At 38.4% G+C, this 26,441-nt stretch overlaps 5 protein-coding genes and 1 pseudogene across 5 annotated transcripts; 3 read left to right on the top strand and 3 right to left on the bottom strand.

Annotated features, from left to right (window-relative positions):
* Positions 1-149: 149 nt before the first annotated feature.
* LOC104417587 (germin-like protein subfamily 1 member 13) lies at positions 150-1,156 on the bottom strand. Its single transcript, XM_018860853.2, has 2 exons — positions 992-1,156; positions 150-809 (listed from the first exon to the last, which is right to left on the bottom strand). Exons 1-2 carry the CDS (start codon positions 1,107-1,109, stop codon positions 256-258), a joined length of 672 nt encoding a protein of 223 aa, XP_018716398.2. The 5' UTR covers positions 1,110-1,156; the 3' UTR covers positions 150-255.
* A 1,899-nt stretch (positions 1,157-3,055) lies between these two features.
* LOC104415326 (germin-like protein subfamily 1 member 7) lies at positions 3,056-3,922 on the top strand. The gene is made up of 2 exons (XM_039299425.1): positions 3,056-3,207; positions 3,315-3,922. The coding sequence occupies exons 1-2, from the start codon at positions 3,103-3,105 to the stop codon at positions 3,885-3,887; spliced, it is 678 nt and encodes a 225-aa protein (XP_039155359.1). The 5' UTR covers positions 3,056-3,102; the 3' UTR covers positions 3,888-3,922.
* Positions 3,923-4,863: 941 nt separating this feature from the next.
* LOC104415330 (germin-like protein subfamily 1 member 13) lies at positions 4,864-5,636 on the bottom strand. Its single transcript, XM_010026612.3, has one exon. The coding sequence runs from the start codon at positions 5,605-5,607 to the stop codon at positions 4,936-4,938; it is 672 nt and encodes a 223-aa protein (XP_010024914.2). The 5' UTR covers positions 5,608-5,636; the 3' UTR covers positions 4,864-4,935.
* Positions 5,637-6,921: 1,285 nt separating this feature from the next.
* On the top strand, positions 6,922-7,867 carry LOC104417584 (germin-like protein subfamily 1 member 7). The gene is made up of 2 exons (XM_018860880.2): positions 6,922-7,084; positions 7,207-7,867. The coding sequence occupies exons 1-2, from the start codon at positions 6,973-6,975 to the stop codon at positions 7,758-7,760; spliced, it is 666 nt and encodes a 221-aa protein (XP_018716425.2). The 5' UTR covers positions 6,922-6,972; the 3' UTR covers positions 7,761-7,867.
* Positions 7,868-11,201: 3,334 nt separating this feature from the next.
* LOC108954638 lies at positions 11,202-12,012 on the bottom strand (annotated as a pseudogene).
* A 1,286-nt stretch (positions 12,013-13,298) lies between these two features.
* Positions 13,299-14,257, top strand: LOC120286857 (germin-like protein subfamily 1 member 7). Its single transcript, XM_039299432.1, has 2 exons — positions 13,299-13,469; positions 13,594-14,257. The coding sequence occupies exons 1-2, from the start codon at positions 13,358-13,360 to the stop codon at positions 14,145-14,147; spliced, it is 666 nt and encodes a 221-aa protein (XP_039155366.1). The 5' UTR covers positions 13,299-13,357; the 3' UTR covers positions 14,148-14,257.
* Positions 14,258-26,441: the final 12,184 nt, after the last annotated feature.

The raw sequence follows: 26,441 nt of genomic DNA, 5'->3' as shown, positions 1-26,441 counted from the left end.
ATCTGTTTTTTGTTTCTATTATGACTTTGCTTGGCATTTGGGTCCGGTCCGTATGAGAAACTTTCGTCAAAACAGGAGATTCTTAGTAAATAATACTTTACTGATCAATTACTCATACCAGAGGTAAAAATACCCATTGACCACTGACATCAAGCAGTGTTTTTATTCTTGGAAGTCTCTCATGGAAACTAGGAACGCTTGCGTAAGTTAAATGGCTCAATACTCTGTTGGTGTTTTTCTGGTCATCCATTCCATTTAGTTGTTGTCGTACCAAAACTGTGCCTGGAGGTAGTCCACAGTTTTCTTGTCCACTTGGAAGGCCTTGGTGAGAACATCAGCAGAAATGGGTGGCTTTGCTCCAAAGACGGAGTTAGCAATGGTAATGACTCCTGGATTTTGGCTGCTCAAACCGGCAAAGGCCAGCGCAGGGGTCTTTCCAGTATTCAACTGGAAGTGAATGAGTCCAATTGGGAAAACAAACACATCGCCTTTGTACAAGACTTTGGTGAAGAGAGTGTTGTTCAATTGGTTGGATGTGACGAAGCCGACAAGGAGTGTGCCCTCGATGACGACCAAGACCTCAGTGCCACGAGGGTGAGTGTGGGGAGGGTTTAAACCTCCAGGAGCGAAGTCAATGCGAGCCGCGGATATGCCCAAAGTATTGAGTCCTGGAAACTCATTGACGGTTGCAGGTGTGACTTTCGATCCAAGTGGGTTTGTAGTATTCCCAGGCTTTTTGAACCCCATAAAGGTGAAGTCATCTGCATTGGCTTGCTTAGAGTCCTTGCAAAACTCCCCGTTCACAAACACTGCATAAGAAAACAGAACTCATCTTAATATGCATCACTCAATATGCGATGACTATTGTACTAGTTATAGTCGATGACAATGTCGTCATGCTACCAAAACAAAACCTTTTTGCACGTTCTGTTTATAGCATCATTGACAAGAAGAAAACAGTACGTCAATAACACTAGAATAGAGGTTTAACCTGCAGACTTGGGGTCGTTGATGGCCACGCATATGTCCTGAAGAGGACTTGGGTCATAAGCAAAGGCAGTTGCAGTTGCCAAAGCCAAAATGAGAAGGCTAACTGGAAAGGACTTCATTGTGGGCGGGAGTTGGGGCTAATATCAGGTTCTATTTCCTAGCTCAGAGTATTATTGCTCGAGGGAGGAGTGAGGTGCCTTGCATGACATGGTCTCTATTTATACATGACAGTGCTTGACCTGGTAAACAATTTATGCAACAGGTTTCCCTGCAGAAGACCAAGTTTTCAATGTTTCTATCTTTATTACCCCTTTCTTAATTCCAAACAATGAACCGTTCCATAACCACTATGACCGGGTGGCAGTCAATTTGATTTTCTCATCTCCAGCTTAAACAATGCATATTATCAGCTATGGAAGTGCTCATTCATAACTTTTACAACCTTGCATTATTCCCCCTTCACTTCTTCAGCTCTTCAGCATCAATTTGGAGCAGCATGATTAAACAAGGACTGTTTTCTGAACACAGTTTCATGCGTCCAAAGTGGATTGAATTGACCCTTTCTAGAGTAGGAAAAACTCTTTCCACACTCATCTTCGCCATGGAAATTTTTAGGGTGCAGATATTTCCTATCAGTAATAATTAGGGGACTTCGTCTGATTTAACATCCCAAACACTGAACTCAGTAGCAATCCACATAGCAGTGATTCACTCTCCTGTTTGATTTCTTAAAACGGTGTCTCTGGTGCTCCAGCCAATGGTCCATTGCAGAACTTCTCAATGGCTGAACCATTCAGAGAACAGATTTATTTTTTTCCTTCCCTCCGCATCATGTTTTGAACTTAACTACTCCTGCACTCTCCATTCTCCGCCTGCACCAATAAAATGCACGTGGCAGCATCGCACATTTTGATTTATTTGTGATTGTGACCGTTACTCTTCTGGTTTGCATATTTTATTGTCACGGTCAATCAGAAGAAGATTGAGGCGGCCATCGAGATTGTTTGAGGAGAAATGTTCCGCATCTGCAGCATGAAGACTTTCAAGTTGCTGATATATCCCCGTTAGTAATGATTAGCAATGTACGAATTAGCACCAAAGTACATGGGATGTACTTAGAAACCAAGCATTCTTTTTTTCTGCAAAAATTCATGAATATGGACTTGCTTCTTTTTTGGGGTTTCGAGGCGAACGATGATAAATAGGAGCACAATAGTTTAGCTTCTGAAGGAGGCCCGCATAGGCAAGACCCGGTCAAAAATTTAAAGTGGGAGAGATTGCTGAGATGGTTCGATTATGGTGACTTACAGCCCATATCTCTGTTCAACACTTTTTAAATACTGAAACTTCAGCAATTTAAATTTTTCTTTTCTTTGTTAACTAAAACTACAGAAATTATGAAGAATCTCACGACTCAAACGTTTTCTAAGCGTGAAAAGGCACCTGCTCCTTAGAAACTAAGCTAGAAGAGCTCAATTTCGTTGTAACAAGTCTCTGTTTCCATAGTTTCTTAACTTGACATTGTGATTTGCTTTTTACTTTTTAAATTATCTTGAGTAAAGTTCTAGGAGAATCTTATCTATGATAGTTTGAATACTGAAGAGTTTTGCCAATCATAATTCTTGGTAATAGCTAGTCGTCCTTTGTGATAACGGTCGGAATGGATGAATCGTATAAGGTCGCGCAGCATAGCTTTCGACCACGTTGGCATCACCCCAACGGAGTTGGAAACACAAGTCAAACCGTGAATTATACCTCTTTGAACGTGAATCTGCACCGGGCATACGAAACAGTAAAGCAGAAATAAAAAGACGTAAATTCCATCGGAGAAGACCACTTCCATATCAGATTAACGGAAAAGAGGACAGGTCAAAGTAATGGGTGCTTCGATGTAGCAGTTGTGGAAAAGTTCTTTTCTGGGGTAAGAAATTAACCAGCACACCGGAGACTTGGTACCTGTCAGGCGTTTCTTATCATGGAACATAATACCAGGTCAGCACTATTTTCATCTATAAAAAAGAATCATATGTCCATGCAAGGCATCTCACTCCCATCTCAAGCAAAGAAAAGAAGAAGATATCCAAGCCTGTAACGCTCCTGTCCGCAACCGCAATGAAGTTCCTTCCAACTAGCCTTCTCATCTTGGCTCTGGCAACCGCCACCGCTTTTGCCTATGACCCGAGTCCTCTCCAGGACTTGTGTGTGGCCATCAATGACCCAAAAGGATAGAGCTCTGCTCTAGCAACGGTCGAATCTTTCCGTTCTGATGATGATAAAAGAACTACCCTGGCAAGTGTTTATGCTTAGATAAGCCTAACAACGTGAATTCTGTTTCTTTTGCAGTATTTGTGAATGGGAAGTTCTGCAAGGATCAAAAACAAGTCACAGCAGATGATTTTCTCTTCAAGGGGTTCAGATACCCAGGGAATACGGCAAATCCACTCGGATCAAAAGTCACGCCCACTTTCGTCGACCAATTTCCAGGACTCAACACTCTTGGCATTTCCATGGCTCGTATTGACTTTGCTCCGGGTGGCCTGAACCCTCCCCACACTCACCCTCGTGGGACCGAGGTTCTGGTTGTCACTGAGGGCACACTACTTGTCGGCTTCGTCACGTCCAACCAATTGAACAACACCCTCTTCACCAAAGTGTTGTACAAAGGGGATGTGTTTGTGTTCCCAATCGGTCTCATCCACTTCCAGCTGAACATTGGAAAGACCCCTGCGCTGGCCTTTGCTGCTCTGAGCAGCCAGAACCCAGGAGTCATTACCATTGCTAATGCAGTATTCGGATCAAAGCCACCCATTTCGGCTGATGTTCTCACCAAGGCCTTCCAAGTGGACAAGAAGGTTGTTGACTATCTACAAGCACAGTTTTGGTATGACAACAATTAAGTTGACACACTGACGTCCAAGACGTTGGATTACCCCTGTATTCTCCATACATGATTGCTGGGATTGATTATTGCTTTGCAATAAAAGAATTGCTCTCTATGAAACCAATGATGAATGTTTGAGTAATAAAAGATGATTCTTAATAAGAATCTATCTCTCTCTCTCTCTCTCTCCCCCTGCGGCAATATAGGCATTGAAAGGATTCCGAGTAATGCCTGACAACAACCACATTCACACCTTGGCTAGCCGGTTGAGTTTGCTAAATATTCTGGTGCAATAACAACTAACGAAAAAATATGAAGTTTGGCCAAGCTAGAATATTACATAAGAAGAACCTCAATAACACTATTATTTTGTCTTGACATTTAAATGTTACAGGGAACAAGCATATGTTTAATACTATCACAGTGGCTAATTCATGATTTCTTACGCTTGGAGCACAAATACCAGTTTTGAGCTTTATCAGAGGCCAAGCAGAGCCATCCTCTTGAAGGAACTCTAAGCGCGTGTCATCTCTATTTGCGCTGGAAAAAGTGGAGTGAAACAGGCAAACCACTATTTATTGACATTGGAATAAAAGGAGGATTAAAATTTGGTGGCCCCATTGCAAAGTCAGTCTTATACAAACTCTTAATCCTTGTAGAAAATTAACAAAACAAAGTAAGGCAGAAAATTAAATAAGATGTACTTCAATATCAGAATGATGAATTTACTTGAGTTAAACAATGCTATCAAGGCAAAATTATTCACACACTGATACATGAGATTAGTATGCAGTGATCAAGTGACATATCCCGTTTGGAAAGTTAGTCAGAGACCTGGAGCGAGCAAGATGGAAAGAGACCTTGAATTAATTTTTCACTACGGCCCTCGAAAGATTTACGAGAGAGAGAGAGAGAGAGAGAGAGAGAGAGATAACAAACAGTGGAACCTTATCAAATATCAGATAACAAACAATTGTACTAGTACCCAAAGTTCAGCATGTTATTGGAAAGAGTTCTTCTTTGTAATTTAATGAACAAACACAATTACTCTTGTGAACATCTGCCTAATGGTTGTCAAACCAGTTCTGTGCTTGCAAATGATTGATCAGTTTGTTGTCCACTTGGAAAGCCTTTGTAAGGACATCAACATTGATCAGTGGCTCCGATCCAAAGACTGAATTTGCTATGGTTATGAGACCCGGATTCTGGCTGCTCAAGAAAGCAAAGGCCAGTGCATTAGCTCGGTCAATATTCAGTTGGAAATGAATGAGGCCTTGTGGAAACACGAAAACATCTCCTTTGGTCAAGACTTTCGTGAGGAGAGTGTTGTTCAGTTGGTTGGATGTGACAAAACCGACATAGAGCGTACCCTCCACGACCACTAGCATCTCGGTGCCACGAGGATGAATGTGGGGAGGGTTTAGACCGTACGGAGCAAAGTCAAGGCGGGCCATGGCGATGCCAAGAGTGTTGAGTCCTGGGAATTGGTCGACAAAGGCAGTCGTTACTTTGGATCCGAGCAGATTCGATGTGTTCCCAGGATATCTGAACTTTGTGAAGGAGAAATCATCTGCTACGGCAAGCTTTGGGTCCTTGCAGAACTTTCCATTCACAAGCACCGCAGAGTTGCTGTCGTTGATGGCTACACAGAAGTCCTGAAGAGGACTTGGGTCGAAGGCAAAGGCATGGGATGATGCCAAAGCCAAGAGGACAAATGTTAGAAGGAACTTCATCATGGAATATTTTCCAAGCTTCGATTAGTCTGTCTCGGAAATTCTGTTCTGTTGAGGATTGTTGTGAAACGCGGCTCATCTATTTATAGTAGTTTGTCATTTGACTTAGTCCCAGTCAACAGGCCTGCAGGAAGCAGCTGAAGCAAGGAACAGTGCTAAGTCTATAACATTTATTTATTCTTCCGTGTGATTGGTGAACCATTCCACAACTTCAATCCCCTCTTGTTTCTAAACCCGTTCTAATTGAGAATTAGTCATTCGATGAAGCATTCCTTCTTTACTTCTCGTCTTTTTACATTCTCAGATTTTTAACTTTAGATGCCATGTTCAAATTTTACATTCTCACTGCCCCATTTGATTACTGTGATTATATTGGAGGGAGAATCGGTCTGTACTCTAGGCTATCTAACAACATAAAGAGAACAATTTATTTTTCACATGATCTCCAAGGATTAGCCTTATTTGTTGGATGTTATGGAAAAATCGATCTTCAGGACTACTATTGAAAAGTTATATACTTGATGATATTCTCGATAATCTTCTTGGGGAATCATATCGATAGTAGCTTGAATAGTGAAAAGTTTGTCGGGTCATACTTTTGGTGGAAGCCAGTTGTCCCAATGATAAGGTGTAAAATTTGGCATGTAGATATGGATGGACCATCTGAGTATTGTGAAATATAGGTCTACAATATGTTCACAGCAGCAAATTTAAAAACGAGTCAAACCATTCATTTTACCTCTCCGATGCAATTCAAACAGATTTTGATTATTAATCTTATATCATCCAGATGGTGTGAAAACCTGCATGTTTTATATGACAAAGTAAAAATAATGTCTCTAGGAAGTAAATCGGCAGCTTGGCAAGTGTTTCGTGGTGAAGGATGGAGATGCATGTGAAAACACTGTACCTACATCATTTTCAATTGACAGTTTGGTATGATCATACGAAGCACCTCCAGAAGAATTGGCCCTCGCTCCATCCAGCTGAATCCGCATAGGACGTCAAAACAGTAAAGCAGTAGGAAACCGAAGATTTACATATTATTGAAGAAGTCCACTTCCATATCAGATATCATGCTTTTTCTTAATAGGGAAAGAGGATAGGTCAAAGAAAGGGGCATTTTGTTGCGGCAGTTGTGGAACAATTCATCTCTCAGAATAAGAAATTAACTACCGTATAGCAGACTTGGTATAGCTGTAGATCTGGGAAGTGTTGCTTGTCATGGAAAATCACATACTGGGTCAACAACACCGTCATCTATAAAAGGGGGTCATGTGTCCATGCAAAACATGTACTCTCATCTCAAGCAAACAAGAGAGGAGGTAGATATCAAAGCCCTGACCAGAGACTCCCCTCTCCACCACAATGAAGTTTCTTCCAATTAGCCTTCTCATCTTGGCTCTAGCAACTGCCACCAGTTTTGCATATGACCCGAGTCCTCTTCAGGACTTCTGTGTGGCCATCAATGACCCAAAAGGTTGGAGCTCACCGACGCATTATTCATATTTTTCTGTTCTGTGTAATGATCCTATAAGTATTTCCGTGAAAGGAGTTTCTGCTTAGATAAGCCTATTAACATGAATTCTGTTTCTTATGCAGTATTTGTGAACGGAAAGTTTTGCAAGGACCCAAAACAAGTTACAGCAGATGATTTCCTCTTTAAGGGGTTCAGATATCCTGGGAATACTGTGAACCCGCTCGGATCGAAAGTCACACCTGCTTTCGTCGACCAACTTCCAGGACTTAACACTTTGGGCATTTCCATGGCTCGTATTGACTTCGCTCCGGGTGGCCTGAATCCTCCCCACACTCACCCTCGTGGGACTGAGATTCTGGTTGTCGCTGAGGGCACACTGCTTGTCGGCTTCGTCACATCCAACCAATTAAACAACACCTTCTTCACCAAAGTGTTGTACAAAGGGGATGTCTTTGTGTTCCCAATCGGTCTCATCCACTTCCAGCTGAACATTGGAAAGACCCCTGCGCTGGCCTTTGCTGCTCTGAGCAGCCAGAACCCAGGAGTGATTACCATTGCTAATTCAGTGTTTGGATCAAAGCCATCCATTTTGGCTGATGTTCTCACCAAGGCCTTCCAAGTGGATAAGAAGGTTGTTGACTACCTTCAGGCGCAGTTTTGGTATGACAACAATTAGGTTGACGCATTGAACTCCAAGATGTCGAACTACCCCTGTATTCTCCATACATGATTGCTGAGATTGATAATTGGTTCCCAATAAAAGAATTCTTCTTATTGTAACTGATCGTGAACGTTTTGAGTCATAAATTGTAATATTATGCAATAATGTAATATTATGTTAGTGGGCCCCAAAAGAAGAAACTGAAAAAGAAATTGAAAAGTCAGCAAAGCAAAAAGGAGAGGGAGAGGGCTCGGCTAAATAGAAGCTGAGAGTTCCCTCAACCAAAAAAGAAAAGAAAGAAAAGAAGAAGAAGAAGAGAAAGGGAAGAAAGGAAAGGAATCTTGGCACGTGCACGTCTCGGATGCCTCGCCAAGCTGACTCGACTCCATAACACAGCACCCGGTAAGAGATCAAGCCCTCGTTCGTCCGATTGAAGTAATTTTTGGATTTAGGACTTAAATTCGAAATTTTTGGAAAACTGAGCGGCGAAGTCTAATTTTGGAGTCGTTGAGCCGTGTATTTTTGCAAGAATGGTAATTTAGGGTGTTGTGGAGCCGTGGGATTTTACGGATTGTGATTTGAGCTTATGGTTTGTCGAAACAAAATTTCAAAGTTTCCTGCGCGCAGTGAACAGTACGCGTCCAGCAGCTTTGGGCCCGTATTTTGTCATTTTTCAGCTTGATTTTGGGATGGCCAAGTCGGGATTCTTGTGATATGTTTCAAGGGCTCTCTATTGAATATAAGTACGTTTGGATCGGAGTTCGAAGAGAAAGTTAAGGCGCAATCAAGTTTTGCACTTAAATTTCGTGTTGCGAATGGCTTGAACAATCGCTTTGGTTATGCGATTTGTTAGCGCGTAGAAGTCCTTTTGTTAGAGTTAAGGCGTAATTTAGTTGTTTCAAGTAGAGACAGTGTTTTATTAGATTTTAACATTTTCTCGGTTATTTGATAGGACCTTGAATTCGACGATACGAGTATCGTTCGTCGTTTGGTCGTCGACGACGAGGTGAGTGGTACTATATCTTCTTTGGTTTTATAAAATCATGTCTTGAAGTATGTATGTATATATATTGAATCAAGAAGAGCATTTTTATTGCATAAAAGTCAGATCGAGCAATTGCTACCCTTTGGTTGATTGTGAATATTTGAAAAGCACGTTATACAAGGTTTGTGGAGAAACATATATGAAATTGCTTTGCGACTGATTTATTAAAAGGTTTATGATGATTTGAGAAACGGATATGAAATGGATGATGGGCTATGTTGCAAAATGTTATTTGTTTGGTTTAAGATATTGATTTCTGATTGGATTTCTGGTATTTGAGAATGGTTATTTATGCTCAATATGACTGTGAACCCAGTGAGAGATTTTTGGGGTATGCATACCAGGTTTAGGATATCCTTCTGGGCCTAGCCACCGGCTTTGTAGGTGGAGACCTTGCCAAGGGGGGAATCTTGGTCGCCTTGTCACAGGGCGTTGTGTCGTGACCATGGTTAGTTATTGAGCAAAAGATTTATCAATGGATAGACCATTGATATGTGTTTTTTGATGGAGATTATTCAATGGATTCGACCATTGATACTTGACTTTTGATGGCGATTCAAATGAGTTTTCCATATTAGTATAAATTTTTGATGATAAGAAATAACTTTTATATGATTCGATATGTATTTTATATATTGAATTGGTGTTATGAAATTTGGTATTGCTTTGTATACATGCATAGTGGTTGTTCGATTCTGCTTAGAAGATATGTACTACTCACCGAGCTGTGGTTGCTCATCCCATTCCTCCTTTAATCTTTTCAGTTCCTCAGCTAGCGGCGAATAGAGCGAGTGCGTAGTCGGTGGGAACTTTTGGGGAGTTCTATTTTGTTTTTGGTATGGTTCAAGGAAGTGGTGCAAATAATACTTACTAGTAGTTGGATGCCTGAGTTTTAAAGGTATGTCTCTTTTTTTCTTTTGGTGGATTATAGAAACTCGATGTTGCAACCAATTTGTTGGTTCATCGATATATATATATATATATATATATATATATATATATATATATATATGGTTTGAGATATATATATAAGTTAATATCAGTTTGTTGGTTGTGTTTGAGGCTGCGTCTTGTGTAAAGAAGGACGGCCGTGTCATTCCCATTCTTTGTGGTTTTGGGGTGTGACATAAATGATCATTCTTCATAAGAATCTCTCTCTCTCTCGCACGCGCCCACCCCCCCATGCAATGTTGGCTTTAAAGGTTTCCATGTTCTGCCTTACCGTTACCACATGCAAACCTTGGCAAGCTGCTCGAGTGATTTTGCTGAATATACCCGTGCAATAACACGTAAAATAAACTATGAAGTTTGGCCAAGCTAGAATATTACATCAGAAAAACTTTAATAACACTATTCTTAGCATTTAAATGTTACAGGGAACAAGTATATATTTAATTTCATGACACTGGCTAATTCATTATTCTTTTTGGCATCCTATATAGACTCTCTTTGCCTCTCGAAGGAACTCTGCGCGCATGTCATCTCTTCTTGCGTTGAAGTCGAGTGAAATAGGGAAACTGCTATCTATGGACAATGTGAAACATTTCTTTACTGCATTGGAATTATTTGGATAAATAAATGAAGATCCTCAAGATATACCACTCATGGTCATTGTAACATCTTATGGGCATGAATGGAATAAAGAGAACTAATGTTTGGTGGCCCTATTCCAAGGTTAGTCTTAAACAAACTCTTAATTGTGACAGCCCAAGGAAAGGGAAGGAGTCCTCTCTAATCCCACATTGCTTAGGGAGGGAATCATGGGCTAGTTTATAAGGATTGGGGTCCTTTTAACTTGGGTGATGCGTTTTAAAGCCATGAGAACAGTGGCCAAAGCGGACAATATATGGTGATGTGCTCTTAAGGGGTGGAGAGTGTCCCAGCCCAAGGAAGGAGAAGGGGTCCTCTCTAGTCCTACATTGCTTAGGGAGGAGTCCGGGCTAGTTTATAAGGCTTGTGGTTCCCGGGTCGTTACATTAATCCTTACGGAAAATAAACAAACCCAAAGTGAGGAAGTGAGGAAGGAAATTACACAAGACGCACGGTGGAGCCCGAGAAGAAAATTACATAAGACGCACAGTGGGGCCCGGGTCGTTATATTAATCCTTACGGAAAATAAACAAACCTAAAGTGAGGAAGAAAATTACATAAGACGCAGCTCTACATTAGAATCATGAAGTTGCGTGACTTAAACAATGCTATGAAGGCAAAATTATTCACAAGCTGATATTTGAGATTGGTTTGGAGTGATCAAGTAATATGTCTCGTTTGGAAAAACAAAGACCTGGAGCGAGCAAGATGGAAAGAGACCTTGAATCAGTTTTTATCTGAGCCCTCTAAATATTTACGAGATATATATATATATATATATATATATATATATATATAACAAACAGTGGAACCTTATCAAATATCAGATAACAAACAATTGTACTAGTACCCAAAAGTCAGCACGTTATTGGAAAGAATTCTTCTTTGTAATGTAATGAACAAACACAACAACTCTTGTGAGCATCTGCCTAATGGTTGTCAAACCAGTTCTGTGTTTGCAAATAATTGATCAGTTTGTTGTCCACTTGGAAAGCCTTTGTAAGGACATCAACATTGATCAGTGGCTTCGATCCAAAAACTGAATTTGCTATGGTTATGAGACCCGGATTCTGGCTGCTCAAGAAAGCAAAGGCCAGTGCATTAGCTTGGCCAATATTCAGCTGGAAATGAATGAGGCCTTGTGGAAACACGAAAACATCTCCTTTGGTCAAGACTTTGGTGAAGAGAGTATTGTTCAATTGGTTGGATGTGACAAAACCGACGTAGAGCGTACCCTCCACGACCACTAGCATTTCGGTGCCACGAGGATGGATGTGGGGAGGGTTTAGACCATACGGAGCAAAGTCAAGGCGGGCCATGGCGATGCCAAGAGTGTTGAGTCCTGGGAATTGGTCGACAAAGGCAGTCATTACTTTGGATCCGAGCGGATTCGATGTGTTCCCAGGATATCTGAACTTTGTGAAGGAGAAATCATCTGCTACGGCAAGCTTTGGATCCTTGCAGAACTTTCCATTCACAAGCACCGCCGAGTTGCTGTCGTTGATGGCTACACAGAAGTCCTAAAGAGGACTTGGGTCGGAGGCAAAGGCATGGGATGATGCCAAAGCCAAGAGGACAAATGTTAGAAGGAACTTCATCATGGAATATTTTCCGAGCTTCGATTAGTCTGTCTCGGAAATTCTGTTCTGTTGAGGATTGTTGTGAAACGCTGCTTATCTATTTATAGTATTTAGTCATTTGACTTAGTCCCAGTCAACAGGCCTGCAGGAAGCAGCTGAAGCAAGGAACAGTGCTAAGTCTATAACAATTGTTTATTCTTCCGTGTGATTGGTGAACAATTCTCTAACTTCAACCACCTCTTGTTTCTAAACCCGGTCTTATTGAGAATTAGTCATTCGATGAAGCATTCCCACTTTACTTTTCGTCATTTTACATTCTCAGATTTTAAATTTTACATTCTCATTACCCCTGTTTGATTGCTGTGATTATATTGGAGGGAGAATCACTGTACTCTAGGCTATCAAACGAAATAAAGCGAACAATTTATTTTTCTCATGATCTCCATGGATTAGCCTCATTTGTTGGATGTTTTCGAAAAACCCATCTTTAGGACGACCATTGAAAAATTATGTACCTGATGATATTCTTGGTAACCTTCTTGGGGAGTTGTATCGATAATAGTTTGAATAATGAAGAGTTTGTCAAGTTGTACTTTTGGTGGAGGCCAGTTGTCCTTATAATAAGGTGTAAAATTTAGCATTTAGAGATGGATGAATCATATGAGTTTGTAAAATATCGGTTTACAACACGTTCACGGCAACAAATTTGAAAATGAGTCAAACCATGCATTTTACCTCTCCAATCTAATGATTGTGATCAAAGAGATTCTGATTATAAATCTTATCACGGAAGTACGCATCAACTAGATGGTGTGAAAACCTTGCATACTTTGTATAAGAAAGTAAACACAATATCTATAGGAATTTAATCGGCAACTTGGCAAGTGTTTTCATGGTAAGGGATGGAGATGCAAGCGAAAACATTGTTCTTCCATCATTTTCAATTGGCAGATTGATTTGGTCATACGAAGCGATCAAGAGAATAATTGGCCCTCGCTCCATCCAGCTGAACTTGAATATGCGTAGGACATCAAAACAGTAAAGAAAACCGAAGATTTACATATTATTGAAGAAGTCAACTTCCAAATGAGATATCATGCCTTTTCTTATCAGGGAAAGAGGATGGGTCAAAGAAAGGGGCATTCTGTTGGAGCAGTTGTGGAATAATTCGTATCTTGGAATAAGAAATTAACTACCACATAGGAGACTTGGTATAGTTATAGATCTGGGAAGCGTTGCCTATTACGGAACATCAAATACAGGGTCAACACCACCACCACCACCATCATCTATAAAAAGGGGTCATATCTTCATGCAAAACATGTACTCTCATCTCAAGCAAACAAAAGAAGAGGTAGATATCAAAGCCCTGACCAGAGACTACCCTGTCCACCACAATGAAGTTTCTTCCAATTAGCCTTCTCATCTTGGCTCTAGCAACTGCCACCACTTTTGCCTATGACCCGAGTCCTCTCCAGGACTTCTGTGTGGCCATCAATGACCCAAAAGGTTAGAGCTCTACTCAAGCATTATTCGTATCTTTCTTTTTGTTTAATGATGCTACAAGTATTTATGCGAAGGGTGTTTCTGCTTAGATAAGCCTAATAACATGAATTTTCTGTTTCTCATGCAGTATTTGTGAACGGAAAGTTTTGCAAGGACCCAAAACAAGTTACAGCAGATGATTTCCTCTTTAAGGGGTTTAGATATCCTGGTAATACTGCGAACCCGCTCGGATCAAAAGTCACACCTGCTTTCGTAGACCAATTTGCAGGACTCAACACTTTGGGCATTTCCATGGCTCGTATTGACTTCGCTCCGGGTGGCCTGAATCCTCCCCACACTCACCCTCGTGGGACCGAGATTCTGGTTGTTACTGAGGGCACACTGCTTGTCGGCTTCGTCACGTCCAACCAATTAAACAACACCTTTTTCACCAAAGTGTTGTACAAAGGGGATGTGTTTGTGTTCCCAATTGGTCTCATCCACTTCCAGCTGAACATTGGAAAGACTCCTGCATTGGCCTTTGCTGCTCTGAGCAGCCAGAACCCAGGACTGATTACCATTGCTAATGCCGTGTTCGGATCAAAGCCACCCATTTCGGCTGATGTTCTCACCAAGGCCTTCCAAGTGGATAAGAAGGTTGTTGACTACCTTCAAGCGCAATTTTGGTATGACAACAACTAAATGGATACACCTGCAAGACAGAGATTGCCCCATATTCTCCATACATTATAGCTTCCATTAAAAATTTCTTCCCAATAAAGAACTGAGTAATAAAAGATCATTCTCTTGTAGACTCTCTCTCTCTCTCTCTCTCTCTCTCTCTCTCTCTCTCTCTCTCTCTCGCTCGCTCGCTCTCTCTCTTTCTCTCTCTCTGGCTCCTAGCCCTTACATGCACCATGGGGCTAGCTGCTGAAGTGTGCTGTCAATATACTAGTGCAATGACAAGTATTAACATGCGCATGAAGATAAGACTGATACCTCAACACTTAACAGTTGTATTGAAAAGGCATAAGTTTGACTCCCATGACACCAGCTAATATCAGTGCAAATTACCCACACAATGAACTGACTAAAAGGACCTTGTGCCTCAAACTCCCTATTGCTGTACTCCGTGGACATACATAAATGGGTTTTTTGACTGGACACTTTGGGAGTTTTCCTAGAACTCGTGATTCCTTTTGGCGTCCACCCTCTTGTAATTGTCATGTGGCAGTTTGGTTTACCAGTTGCATTCTTCAGCGAAAGTAAAAACACAAATTTTGGCATTACCAGAGACCAAACAGAGGCATGATTTAGAAAGATCTTTATGTGCTTGTCATTTTCATTCTTGCTGTGAAGCTGCGCAAAACAAGCTACTCAAGTTTAAGGCTTAAGCGCGATGCTAAACATTGTTTATTGCGTAGTGACATCAATAGGAAAAACGGACGAAAGCCCCGCAGCCCACTAAGGCGGTCCAAGCCCGGCCCACCACGGCGCAAGGGTCCCTTGGGCGCCCCCTCTCTGGGGTGATTCCGTCATTCTCGAAATTGTCGGAGCATTCCCGGATAAATTTCAATGATATAAAAAGAAGAAAAGCAAAGTATCTTAACATGATAACCTAACAATTAAATCGAGAAAACCTCATCCAAATGATACCATCATATCCAGTGTGCAACCAATCACTTTAAAAACTGAATCTGTTATGATAGACAAATTGAATTCTTTCTTTGCAGCAATTATCGAGTTTTTTTGTATGAGAATAACTAATGGATGCTTCTTCTCTAATACAAGGACAACAAGAAACAATCATGGTAAGGGAGGACGTCACGCAAATTTGTCTTGCATGATGTATACGTGAGTACTTGCCTGTGAAAACAAATATATTCATCCCACTTTATTCACAATATCAATTAGTAAACAAAACATAGGGTTAAAAGATAACGTCATCAGATTTGTCGTCCTACATGCAACATTGATTGCCAAAAAGGATTAAAAAAAAAAGGCGCTTTAATCAGAACGATGACTCTACTTGAGTTAAACATCGCTACAACTTGTTCATATTTTGACAAAAGTCATTATAGATTTACACATTTCTTATTCAATAGCTCGTTCTACTTCTATGGAAGCGGGTTCTTTTATGATTTAAGACGTCCCATTACGATACCATTTACATAATTGCTTGTGTATATAGAAGTTAATCTACATATTCAAATACAAATAATAGTATCCTTTGATTATTTTTTCATCTTCAAAACATTATTAAGGGATTTGCTGAACACATATTTTCTTCGGATAAGAGATGGAGAAAAAGATATATCTGTTTTTTATTGAATCAGAGGCAAATTGTTCATTCTACCAACCAAATCACTTGTTACCCTAGCTATGATAGGGTTAAATGGTCAAAGCTTGCTTGATTCTAATGAAAGAGTTGTTTAAGAACAATAAATCCCCTCCATACCTATGATCCTTTGGTAAATAACAGGCATGTCATTTCACTATAGTACAGAGAAGCATTAAGCAAAACATAGTGGTAAGATAGAACTCCGACAAATTTTTGTTGCATATGTCGGAGAAAGAGGGAGTGTAAATCCGCTTCTCTATTGTGCAAGGAATCACCGAAAACATGGTAATAATAGATGGTGTCAACAAATTTGTCCCGCCATTAACATTGATTTTGAAATTTGCTTCGGGCAATGACTATTAAACGTCCAAGCTGGACTAAGGAGCCACAACTGAAAAGTCTTTTTCTCTTTCTCTCTCTTCTCACTCCATTGTATTCTTCAACCTTCATGGTGGGAGCATATGAACTAGTCTCACTCTCCTCTCCATCTGTTGTTGATTTTATTTGAGTTTTCTTATTTTTTCCTTCCTTTTTCTTCTTGTGATAGTTTGATTTTCTATTTCTGTTTTCAATTAAATAAATCGGGCTTTTCATTGACGTGCCTATAGTGCTATTCTCTGAGCTGATCACTCATGAGATAACTAGATTAGTCGGGAAAGTTATTAAAGGATTTTGATGCAACAGACTTGAGAATTTGACTAGGAATCGATTGCTCGACCGTGTTAGTCTACAAGGATCATTTTGGCACAATCGAAAATCTATCAGAGACCGGAAATAAGTCGATTCGAATGAGATATATAATTAGGTATGGGTGATTCCACCTAATTACAAAATTCGCATCGATCGGCACTAAACCGATTTTTGTGTCGTTTTGGTACCTTGTGCTTGTAAATGAAACCTCAAGATTTTTCACGACAACCAAAAGTCACCAATGCGTTGAAGATGTACATTGTGACTCGGGAATAATCGACCACGGGTCATCATCGAAAATTCCCAAAAACTAACCGATAGTTTAGATTGCACTAAAATCACATTTAATTGAAATTAACCGAGGAAATGATGCCGATTTCAGAAATTGAGAACTTTCACGTGTCACAATAAATCCCGGGGAATGTTGTTGCATCTTTTCAAAGTTTATGGACGACATGAATTATTAGCGGAAAAGGGGCAAGAGTAGCAAATTAAAAGAATAAGGAAAATGCCACATTTTAAATAGGTTTTGGACCTTTAATGTGGGACATTTGGAAAGGAGCTATAAGAACTTGAATGGGGACTTGACCCTATTAACTAAAGTGGTAAGATGGTAAAATGAAAAGAGGAAAGGCTTCTAGAAATGAAGTAATTTCGTAGGAAGGCCTAAGGCTTAGAATTTCACCTCAATTTGAATCTCATTTGGAGGAGATAGAATTGTGTAAAGTAGTGGGACACTTGATGGTGATGGATGGGAAAATTTCTATGGAAAAATGACCCCTTGGCCTTGGGGAAAGTGTAAAGGGAACCTTCCTAGTATTTTCCTCATTTCTTTTCCCTCCTATTTGCTCGTGAAGCATAATAGCTGCAGCAAGCGTTGGCTACTTCCCCCTTCTTTGTCCTTTCTTTTTTTTTTTTTATTCTTCTTTCCTTGACTGTGAAAGTTGCTGTTGCTTTCCCCTTTAAGTGTTCGAGCACCTCTGTTTTGCTTCTTTTCCTCTGGTTTTTGGCTGAATCGATCAGCAAGTAAACCGAATTAGAGGAGTTCAGGTTTTTGGCATAGCAAACCGGCATACCATTAGGAGCTCGACCGGGCTGCCTTTCATGTTTTTTTTTTTTGTTTTATCTCTTGGTCTTGGAGTCTAAGTGAGGAAAAAAACCCCTCACCAGCAGGAGATCATCACAGCCGACCAAACTTCACGTTTGGTTCTCTCTACCGAAAAGTTTGTAAGTCTGTGTGTTGCTATTGCCATCGCACTGCAGCACACCCCTCTGCTGTTTCGGCTCAACACCATTACTGAGAGACCCAAGGCTTGTCTCTATGTTGCTTTACAGCCATCAATGAGAGCCGCCTTTAGTTTTAAATAGATGAGTTGTCTTCTAAAACTGGATTAGGGGTTGTGTACCTCTATTTAGAAATTTATACAAGTAATAAAGATGTAGATGATATTACATATGGATGGGTGTTAGTTAGAAATGTTAGATTAGCCATAGAGAGGCTTAGTTGTGGTTTAAAGGACAAGATAAGAACCGTAGAGGATGATTCGGCCAAAGACAGGGGCTGTTTCTTAAAACTGTTTTCTGGACGTGCGCGATTTGCTATTTTTGTAGACTGATGTGTGTTATGATTTTGAAGAAATTTCATTCTGAAGAAATGTTTTACACATCTTCAAGTATGACATATAATATTTTCATGATTTTTAGAAATTAAAAAGAAGACGATTTTAGCTTCGTTTGCTTTAAACAAAAAGTTAGATTGTACTGAAAATTTTGACCGGTAAGGATTCTACGGGCCTTTACCAACATTTAGAGTTCGAATCTTCTAACGATGCCTTCATAAAAGTTGTTTTTTTTATGTATTTTAATTTAACATACTCAAATTTCTAATCAAGCGGACCTTTTTCGGACCCCAAACCAAGCTGATTTCGGAAAATAGAACCGCTGGAAATGGACCCGATTTTAGTGCTGGATTGCGTGAATTACTGGGCCGAATCTAGAGAAATCTGGGCTTTAGTGTCTTCATGAAAAATGTTTGTTTACATATCCTTTAGCACATGTTTAATTTTTAGAATTTTTTGAACTCATATGAGTTGGCTTCTGATCTTGAACCCGAAAATGCGTAATTGGACAGTTTCTATTAATTCTGGTTAGTGGAAGTTTAAAACTGCTTTGGGATGTTTCTTGTTGTAAAATTATTTAATTGATGTTGTGAATGAAACGTGCAATTGAGCGTTGAATTGTGGCATTTAGTGAATGCATACACGACATGAGAGTTCGTCACGAGCCTTTGGGGCTGGATGATACTCCTTCGGGAATGCCTCAAGTCAACGGATGCCGGTCGCAGTGGATGCTGGACCGATGCTCCTAATCGGAATGCCATCTAGAGGTAGACGTTGCCACGCTCGACGGTGCGAGGCGATGCCCGGTTATGCCGGAAGACTATTATCTGTTGCATTGATTGTGGCATGTATGTTTACATTGATATTCATGTCCTTGCATATGCTCATGTTAAAGTATTCCTATGATATGTGAACCCGATACTATTAGGTGTGTTTTGACTGACACTAATATGCAGGAACTTGCTGGCAATAAAAGAGTGGTAAGAAACGTGACTAGATTGTATGTAAGGGTACCCTTCTCCTACTCGGGATTTAGGGGATTAACTCGCTGAGATGTGATCTCACTCCGTTGTGGGCTAAAATTTTTCAGGTCCCTAGATGGAAGAAGGCCAGGTCGTGTACAGTCGGTTGCAAGAAAGGAAGAGTATGACTCTCGTTATCTCCTTCCAAGCGATGACGGGTCATCTGTCAAGACTAGATGCAGGGTGACGGCTCACCCCAGAGAGATCGAGAAGTATGGTAGTGTAGTAGTACACCCAGTCTTGTAAATAGAAGCTTAGCTCGTGGGAAATTGAACAGCTTCACCCTTTTTGTATCAGATCTTGGGGTGTTAAATTGGTCTATATGCATAAGTACTACGGTATTGTAGGTGTAGCTTGTAAAAAAAAAAATATTATCCTAAGTTTCTATCCCACTGCTTTATTGTATGGAGATTGTTTTACATTTCTGCATGTGCAAAATAATGAATGGGTTGGCAACAGTTCTTGGGATGTTGCAAATTTAAAATCGACCATTGATGGATGTGCATGTGTCCGGGGTTTGGGTCGTGACACTTCTCTTCTGATCTAGATCTAAGAGCTCTCTTCTCCTAGTTTAATTCTAGATTTGACAGTGTAATCTCTTCTAATTTAGTTTTAGATCTAGGATTTCTTCTTGCTTTAAATTCTGAGAGTTTAATAATGTTTTTGGGAATTCGATACTCTCGTGTCTTCTCCATGTACAGGTCTTGCACCTCTAGTTTCAATGATGACCATAGGAGCTCTGACATCTTGCTGAACTACGAAGATTTTTTTTTCAAAAAATTAGATCTACGTTTAATTAACTTATTTTGGTCATTTATATATGGTGATGGTGTAAAGAGGAAGCCCAACCTAGGCACATATTGCCAACTGGCTATATCGTAGTTATTGGAGAATAAATTTCTGACATATACTCATCACTGACAAGATATGAGATCCAATGATTGGCCTGTCATTTATTTTGCTTGACAAATTCATTTTTATGAAACAAGTGTATGATTAATGGTGCTAGTGCTATGTTGATCATCATTGTTTTCTGGATTTTGCTTTATTTTGTAGTATTCTGACCTTTGGTCTGCTTTGATTTGTTTTAGCATAAAAGTTCATATGCTTTTCATGAATCGTTTTCAATAATAAATACAATTTTCTTCTGAAAAAAAAGAAAAATAGTCCGAGCTATAGATATCGATTAGAGATGATGTCAGCAAATCTGTCCTGCCACTAACATTGACTTTGAAATTTGCTCCAGGGAATGAATGCTAAACATCCAAGCTGGAGAAATTAACAAAAGATGATGTCAGCAAATTCGTCCAGCCTTTGGTAATTAAACAGAAATGACATTTCACTTTAGTACGAGAAGGATCACGCAAAACACAGCGGTCAGATAGAATGTCTTGCATGAGAGAGAGAGAGAGAGAGAGAGAGAGAGAGAGAGAGAGATTATAAATCCGCTTCTAATAGTTCTAAGAGATGATGTCAACAAATTTGTCCTGCCTTTATTATTGATCTAGAAATTTACTCCAGGGAAGTGGATATTCAAACGTCCAAGCTAGATAAATTAATTGATAAGAGAAAAAGACTTTAGTGAATAATTTCTTTTGACGTTCTCTAGGCTTTTTTCCCCATGAGTAAGGACGAGTTGGAGAAAGCAATAAGAAGTTTCTCTTATGTATACACAATCACTTCAACTTCAAGAAAAATCGAGGAGGAAAGTTGAGAGGTGTAGAGAGTGCCGAACCATGAATTCCTTCTTACAACATATTGTGAAACTGCTGCTTCTATTTTGGTTACTTTGTTCGTGCAATGTTGTCAAGTGTGGAATTCCTATATTTACAATGGTGTCCGAAATATGCAATGTAAGGACATACCCTTCTGGGGACCCCTTCGCCCAAGATAGAGGTGTTGTCATGGACCAATTGATCAGAGTAACACCAATCCAAGGTTACAATTACTACTACCAAAATGGTTCCTGCTATGGCCATGTAGTATGCGACAGAACTTTGTCAAGAGACAACCGCTTCAGTTGCCTAGATGCATATCGAGGTCTCATCAATGAAGACTGTGGCCAGAGGCCCAAAGCCGTGGAGCTCAAGTCCAGGTTGGTGTTAGGGAAATCTCTTATGATATTTTGAAGATGACAAAATAAATCAAAGACTATTAACATGTTTAATGGTTAAGTAATAGATCATACAGATGATAGAACATGTAAATGATATTGTCAAAGTTTGAAGACAACCAGAAGACTGAACGTAACATATATTATGAAGATTTCCAAACTTCTATGTCAAAGTCTGAAGACTGCCAGACTTTAGTGTCAAAGTCTGTTCTACATCAGAAGTCTACCAACTCTGACAAATTCTAGACTGAACGTGAATGAAGAACCAGAAGACAGGCTATATGCTGAAGCTGAACCAGAAGACGGACTTTATGAACTTATTTAGACTATGTTCAGACCCAGATTGTAAAGTCTATTGCACTCAGACTCAGATTGTAAAGTTGATTGCACTCAGACTTTACATCCAGATTCGACAGAACGTAATACAAGCCCTAATCATATAACGGCTAGGGATCTGATTTGGATTCTACATCAAGATTAATTTGATTGACTCAATCTAATTGATTGACGGTTAGATCTTGAAGACAAGAACTTTCTATACGAAGAAGCTCTATTTATAGAAACCAAGATTCTGTTTGTATTTGCGATCATAATCAATTTGGGATTCTACTTCTATCACTCAACGGCTACCAAATCTTCTAGATACAGATCTGTCCAATGGGTAGATTGGAAGACGATTATCAAGATACTGTCCAACGGCTAGTTTAGAAATGGAGGAGTATTTTAGGAGATGAAGAACCGATGAGCAAGTAAGAAACGGAGCGTAGAATTTATAATTCCAACATCTAAGTGACCTTCGATCATACACTTGTCTCTTGTGAGCTTAAACGTTTGTGATCGTGAGAGAAATACTAAAAGAGTGATTTAGTGAGATAGTGTGATCTACTATTAAGTGTTTGCACTCAAAGTTGTAATCTCTTGTTAATTGCATAGTGGAATCCAGCCAAGAAGGTTGTTAGCGTGGGAGAGTAGACGTAGGCTTGATCTAAGCCGAACTACTATAAATCTTGTGTTCTTATTCTCTTTATTGAATCTCTTTATTTTGTTCGTAGTTCTATTTAACTGCTAAAGTCTGATCTCGCTCAAAAGCATGTTGCTCTTCAGACTCAGTTTTAAAAGTTTGTTGTTATTCAGACTTAGGTTAAAAGTAAAGGTTTTTACTGCATTTTGCATAATCTATTTTTTACACCTATTCACCCCCTTCTAGCTATTCATACTAGCACTTTCAATTGGTATCAGAGCCAAGTGCTTGGTTTATAAAAGTGTTTTTACTGTTGAGCTAAAGATCTTTTATGGCTAGTATCTTGGCATCACGACTTATGGAAGGGCAAAGCAACACCAGGCCACCATATTTTGATGGAAATGAATAAAAAGTATGGAAGAACAAAATGAAAGCATTCCTAAGATGCAGAGACCCCTTGCAATGTGATGTTGTGGAAAAAAGGAATCAATCCCACTGCTGCGTCTACATCAAATAAGAATGGCAAAGACAAAGAAATCAAACCCCATGCTCCTATGTCTCGGACGGAGATGTCTAAAAGAGAAGCGCTTGATGTGAAAGCCATTTATTCTTTATATTATGCATTGTCTCCTACTGAATATAACAGAATCTCTTTATGTGAAACAGCAAAAGAAGTTTGGGATAGACTTCATGTTACATATGAAGGGACCGATCGTGTAAAAGAGACAAAAGTAAACTTCTTGCTTGGCAAATATGAATCCTTCAAGATGAAGCAAGGAGAGTCGATTGGAGATATGTTCGGCCGTTTTACAAAAATTGTAAATGGTTTAGCATATCAAGGTCAGCCAATTTCCTCCCCAATGAAGGTCAACAAACTCTTGCGAGATCTCTCAAAATATTGGAACCATGTTAAGACCTCAATCCGGGAGACTCAAAAGATTATGCCACTCTCCGTTGATGAATTGATTGGCACTCTTCAATCCTATGAAGTGGAACAACTCAACGATGAAGATCCTAAAGGTATAAAGTCCATCGCTTTAAAAACTAACGCTGATTATGATGATACAGACTCAAAAAATGACATGGACGACGAAGAACTTACTTTATGATCAAGAAATTCAAAAAGCTGAGTAGAAAATGAAGGAAATTCGATGAAAGAAGACAATACAAGTAGAATAGCCAAAAAAGAACAATAAAAGAAGATGATGAGCAAGGAAATATATGCTTGATGGCACATTCAGAATCTGAGTCTGACTCAGACACAGACTTAGAATCAAAGTCTGACTCAGACACAAACTTAGAATCAAAGTCTGATTTAGACACAGACTCAGAATCCGATGAGGAAATTGAGGTAAGTAATTCAAAAATTCCTATCAAAGTTCTTAAGTATATAAATGAGCTTTGCTTAAATCTCAAATCTTCTCTTAGAAGGATCTTCGAACTTAAAAAGAAGAATTCTCGGCTTAGGTAACATGATCTTTTTCAAAAGAAAATTTTGAAATTTTGCAAAAGATTTTCTATAAACAAAAGAAAATTGAGATTTATTTGTCAAAGAAAATGATTCTTTAAAGAAAGAATTTTCAAATATTTCGACAAAATTTTCAAATGGTTCAAAAACATTAGAGCATATTCTTTCCATACAAGTACCTTACTATAACAAGTCGGGACTTGGCTTCAATAAGGAAAGAGATTCTCTAATTGATTTTCCTAAAGTCAAGGAGAGACTTAGACAAAGACCTCCAAAGGCATTTTACAAAAATCATTTTCAAAAAATGTTTGTCAAACCTGTTGGTGGAAATGCCCTCAAGTGTTCAAATTGTGTAGATTCGAAACACTTTGAAAAAGAATGTCCTAAAGTCTGGAGACCTATTAAGATCGATTTGGTAAAAACAACATATTCTACTAACTCTCGTGGACCCAAGAAAAAATGGGTACCTAAGAAAATGTGAGTTGTTTTTCCAGGATATAAATAAAGGAAGAGAAGAAGGAAAGTTTGGTAAGGAATGTATATTTTTTTATTCTCAATTTGGTTTGAGTACACAATTTAAAATTTCTTATTATACTTGATATTCGATATATCCTTGGTTGATTGAAATTTTATAATGATCATATTTTGTTTCATTGAAGAAAGAATCGTGTGATTTGTTTTTGTGATTTGTAAAGCTAAGATTTGATTTGATACGTGTGATTATTTTTTGATATTTTGCTTAGAGACAATTGAATTTATTTGATTTGATTTTATGCTCTCAAATTGTCATATTTTGCAAAGTGAAAAATCTGTTTTATGTGATATTAATTTATTATGCAAGATATTCTTAGATATCAAGGATTTTATTATCTCTGTTTTTATCGTACTATGACTAAGTGAGAATTTATTTTTCAAAATATCATTGTGCATAATATTTTTTCTTTGAATACTTTGTTATGGTGAATTAAGAAAGAATATTTGTTTATCTATAGAGATTTTCTATTTTACTCTAACGAAATGGAAACATCCAAATTGATGGATACCAAAAAGAAAATGAGTTGATTGCAGGAAATTCAATAAGGCAAGAATGATTGCGAATCTACGGAGATTTTGGTGCAATAAGAAAAGAATCTCATGCGAAGATTGATAATTTTTTTTTAATTAGTGGTATATTGCAAACATATACCATAGGTAAGAGAATATTTTTTTATCATCCCGCCTTATAAATTTCTACGTGCATTTATCATAATTTTGGATGATTGTTTATTATATTGCAAATATCTTTTGTCATAAATATAAGGCATTTCAATTTTGGCACATGAGAAATATCTATTTTCCTTTTGCAAAATGCATCAATAATATATATCTGAGATTTATGCTCAAGGAAATCTCTTTGATCTCGAAAGATATTATTGCATATTCATGGATATTCTTGCTATATTCTTAGAAGATATATTATATCTAGCAAGTTTGATCCGCAAATCAAATGAAGGTATTACATGACATTTTTGCAAAGATTATTATCTATTATACAAGATTTTGCAGGTGGCAATAGAATTTTCCATATGGATTTTGGAAAGCTCGATCTGAAAATTATAAAGATTCTATACTATCTTCCGGAGGCTAAAAAATTCCCTTCCTTATGCAAAGTTTTTGCAAATTATTGAGGAAATCCCTTATGTGTCATACAAAAGGTTGAGTAGTTCTGAATTTTAATAATTGATAATTTTATATATGCTATTCAATTTATTTATTTGAAGAAAAGGCATTATATATTATGTGGATATTATTACAGCTTATTTGTGCAAAAATTTTATTAAGTTGATGCAGGTTGAATTCAAAAAGAGTTTGATTGAAGAAAATAAATTTTTGTCTCGAATTTCAAAATGTGGATATTGTTGCTATGAAGGATATAATGGAAAAATATTCTGCTTAACGTGTACAAGCCACAATTAGTGCTATTCGAAAATATTGTCATGATGATAGGGGGAGAAAGTGAATCCAAGAGAAAGGAAAAAAATCATGATCATCTCAAAAAGGCAACAAATTGAGGGGGAGCTTTGATCAATTATGGAAAAATCTTTTTGAGTCGATCGTAATATTGATTATTATGGAAAGAATGAGAAGGTAAATGTGTCAGAATTCAAGTTCTAAAAAATCCGGTTAGTGCATCTTTTATTATCTTTTGTCATTAACAAATCTCTTATTGATATTATCATTTTATTATGACAAAAAAGGATAAATGAATTTTATAACGCATCCATGATTTTTATTAGATATTTGCTGATATATATGATCGAAGTGAGCTATATTGCATATCTTTAATATTCGATTTACTTTATAAAAGCTGATTTTTGGAAATTGTGCAAGACATATATTTATCATTTTATATTCTCTACGTGACTCTTTGTTATCGCTTTTCGATTATGACAAAAAGGGGGAGAGAATATGAATATGCATATGTGTTGATTGGTTAATATTATTTATTGCATATTATTGAGCTACGATTATTTTTCTATATATTGTTATGCTCAATCTATTTGCTATCTTTTGATATCATTTGATTTAAATTAATATCTATAAAAGTATGTTTACAAATCTGCATATTTAAAGATTGTTTTGTCATCATAAAAAATGGGGAGATTATTAGGGAAATCCCTTATGATGTTTTGAAGATGACAAAATAAATCAAAGGCTACTAACATGTTTAATGGTTAAGTAATAGATTATGCAAATGATAGAACATGTAAATGATATTATCAAAGTCTGAAGACGGCCAGAA

This window comes from Eucalyptus grandis, chromosome 8 (genome assembly GCF_016545825.1).
Source record: "Eucalyptus grandis isolate ANBG69807.140 chromosome 8, ASM1654582v1, whole genome shotgun sequence".
NCBI classification, from domain to species: Eukaryota; Viridiplantae; Streptophyta; class Magnoliopsida; order Myrtales; family Myrtaceae; genus Eucalyptus; species Eucalyptus grandis.
This window is presented reverse-complemented; position numbering and strand designations above follow the sequence as displayed.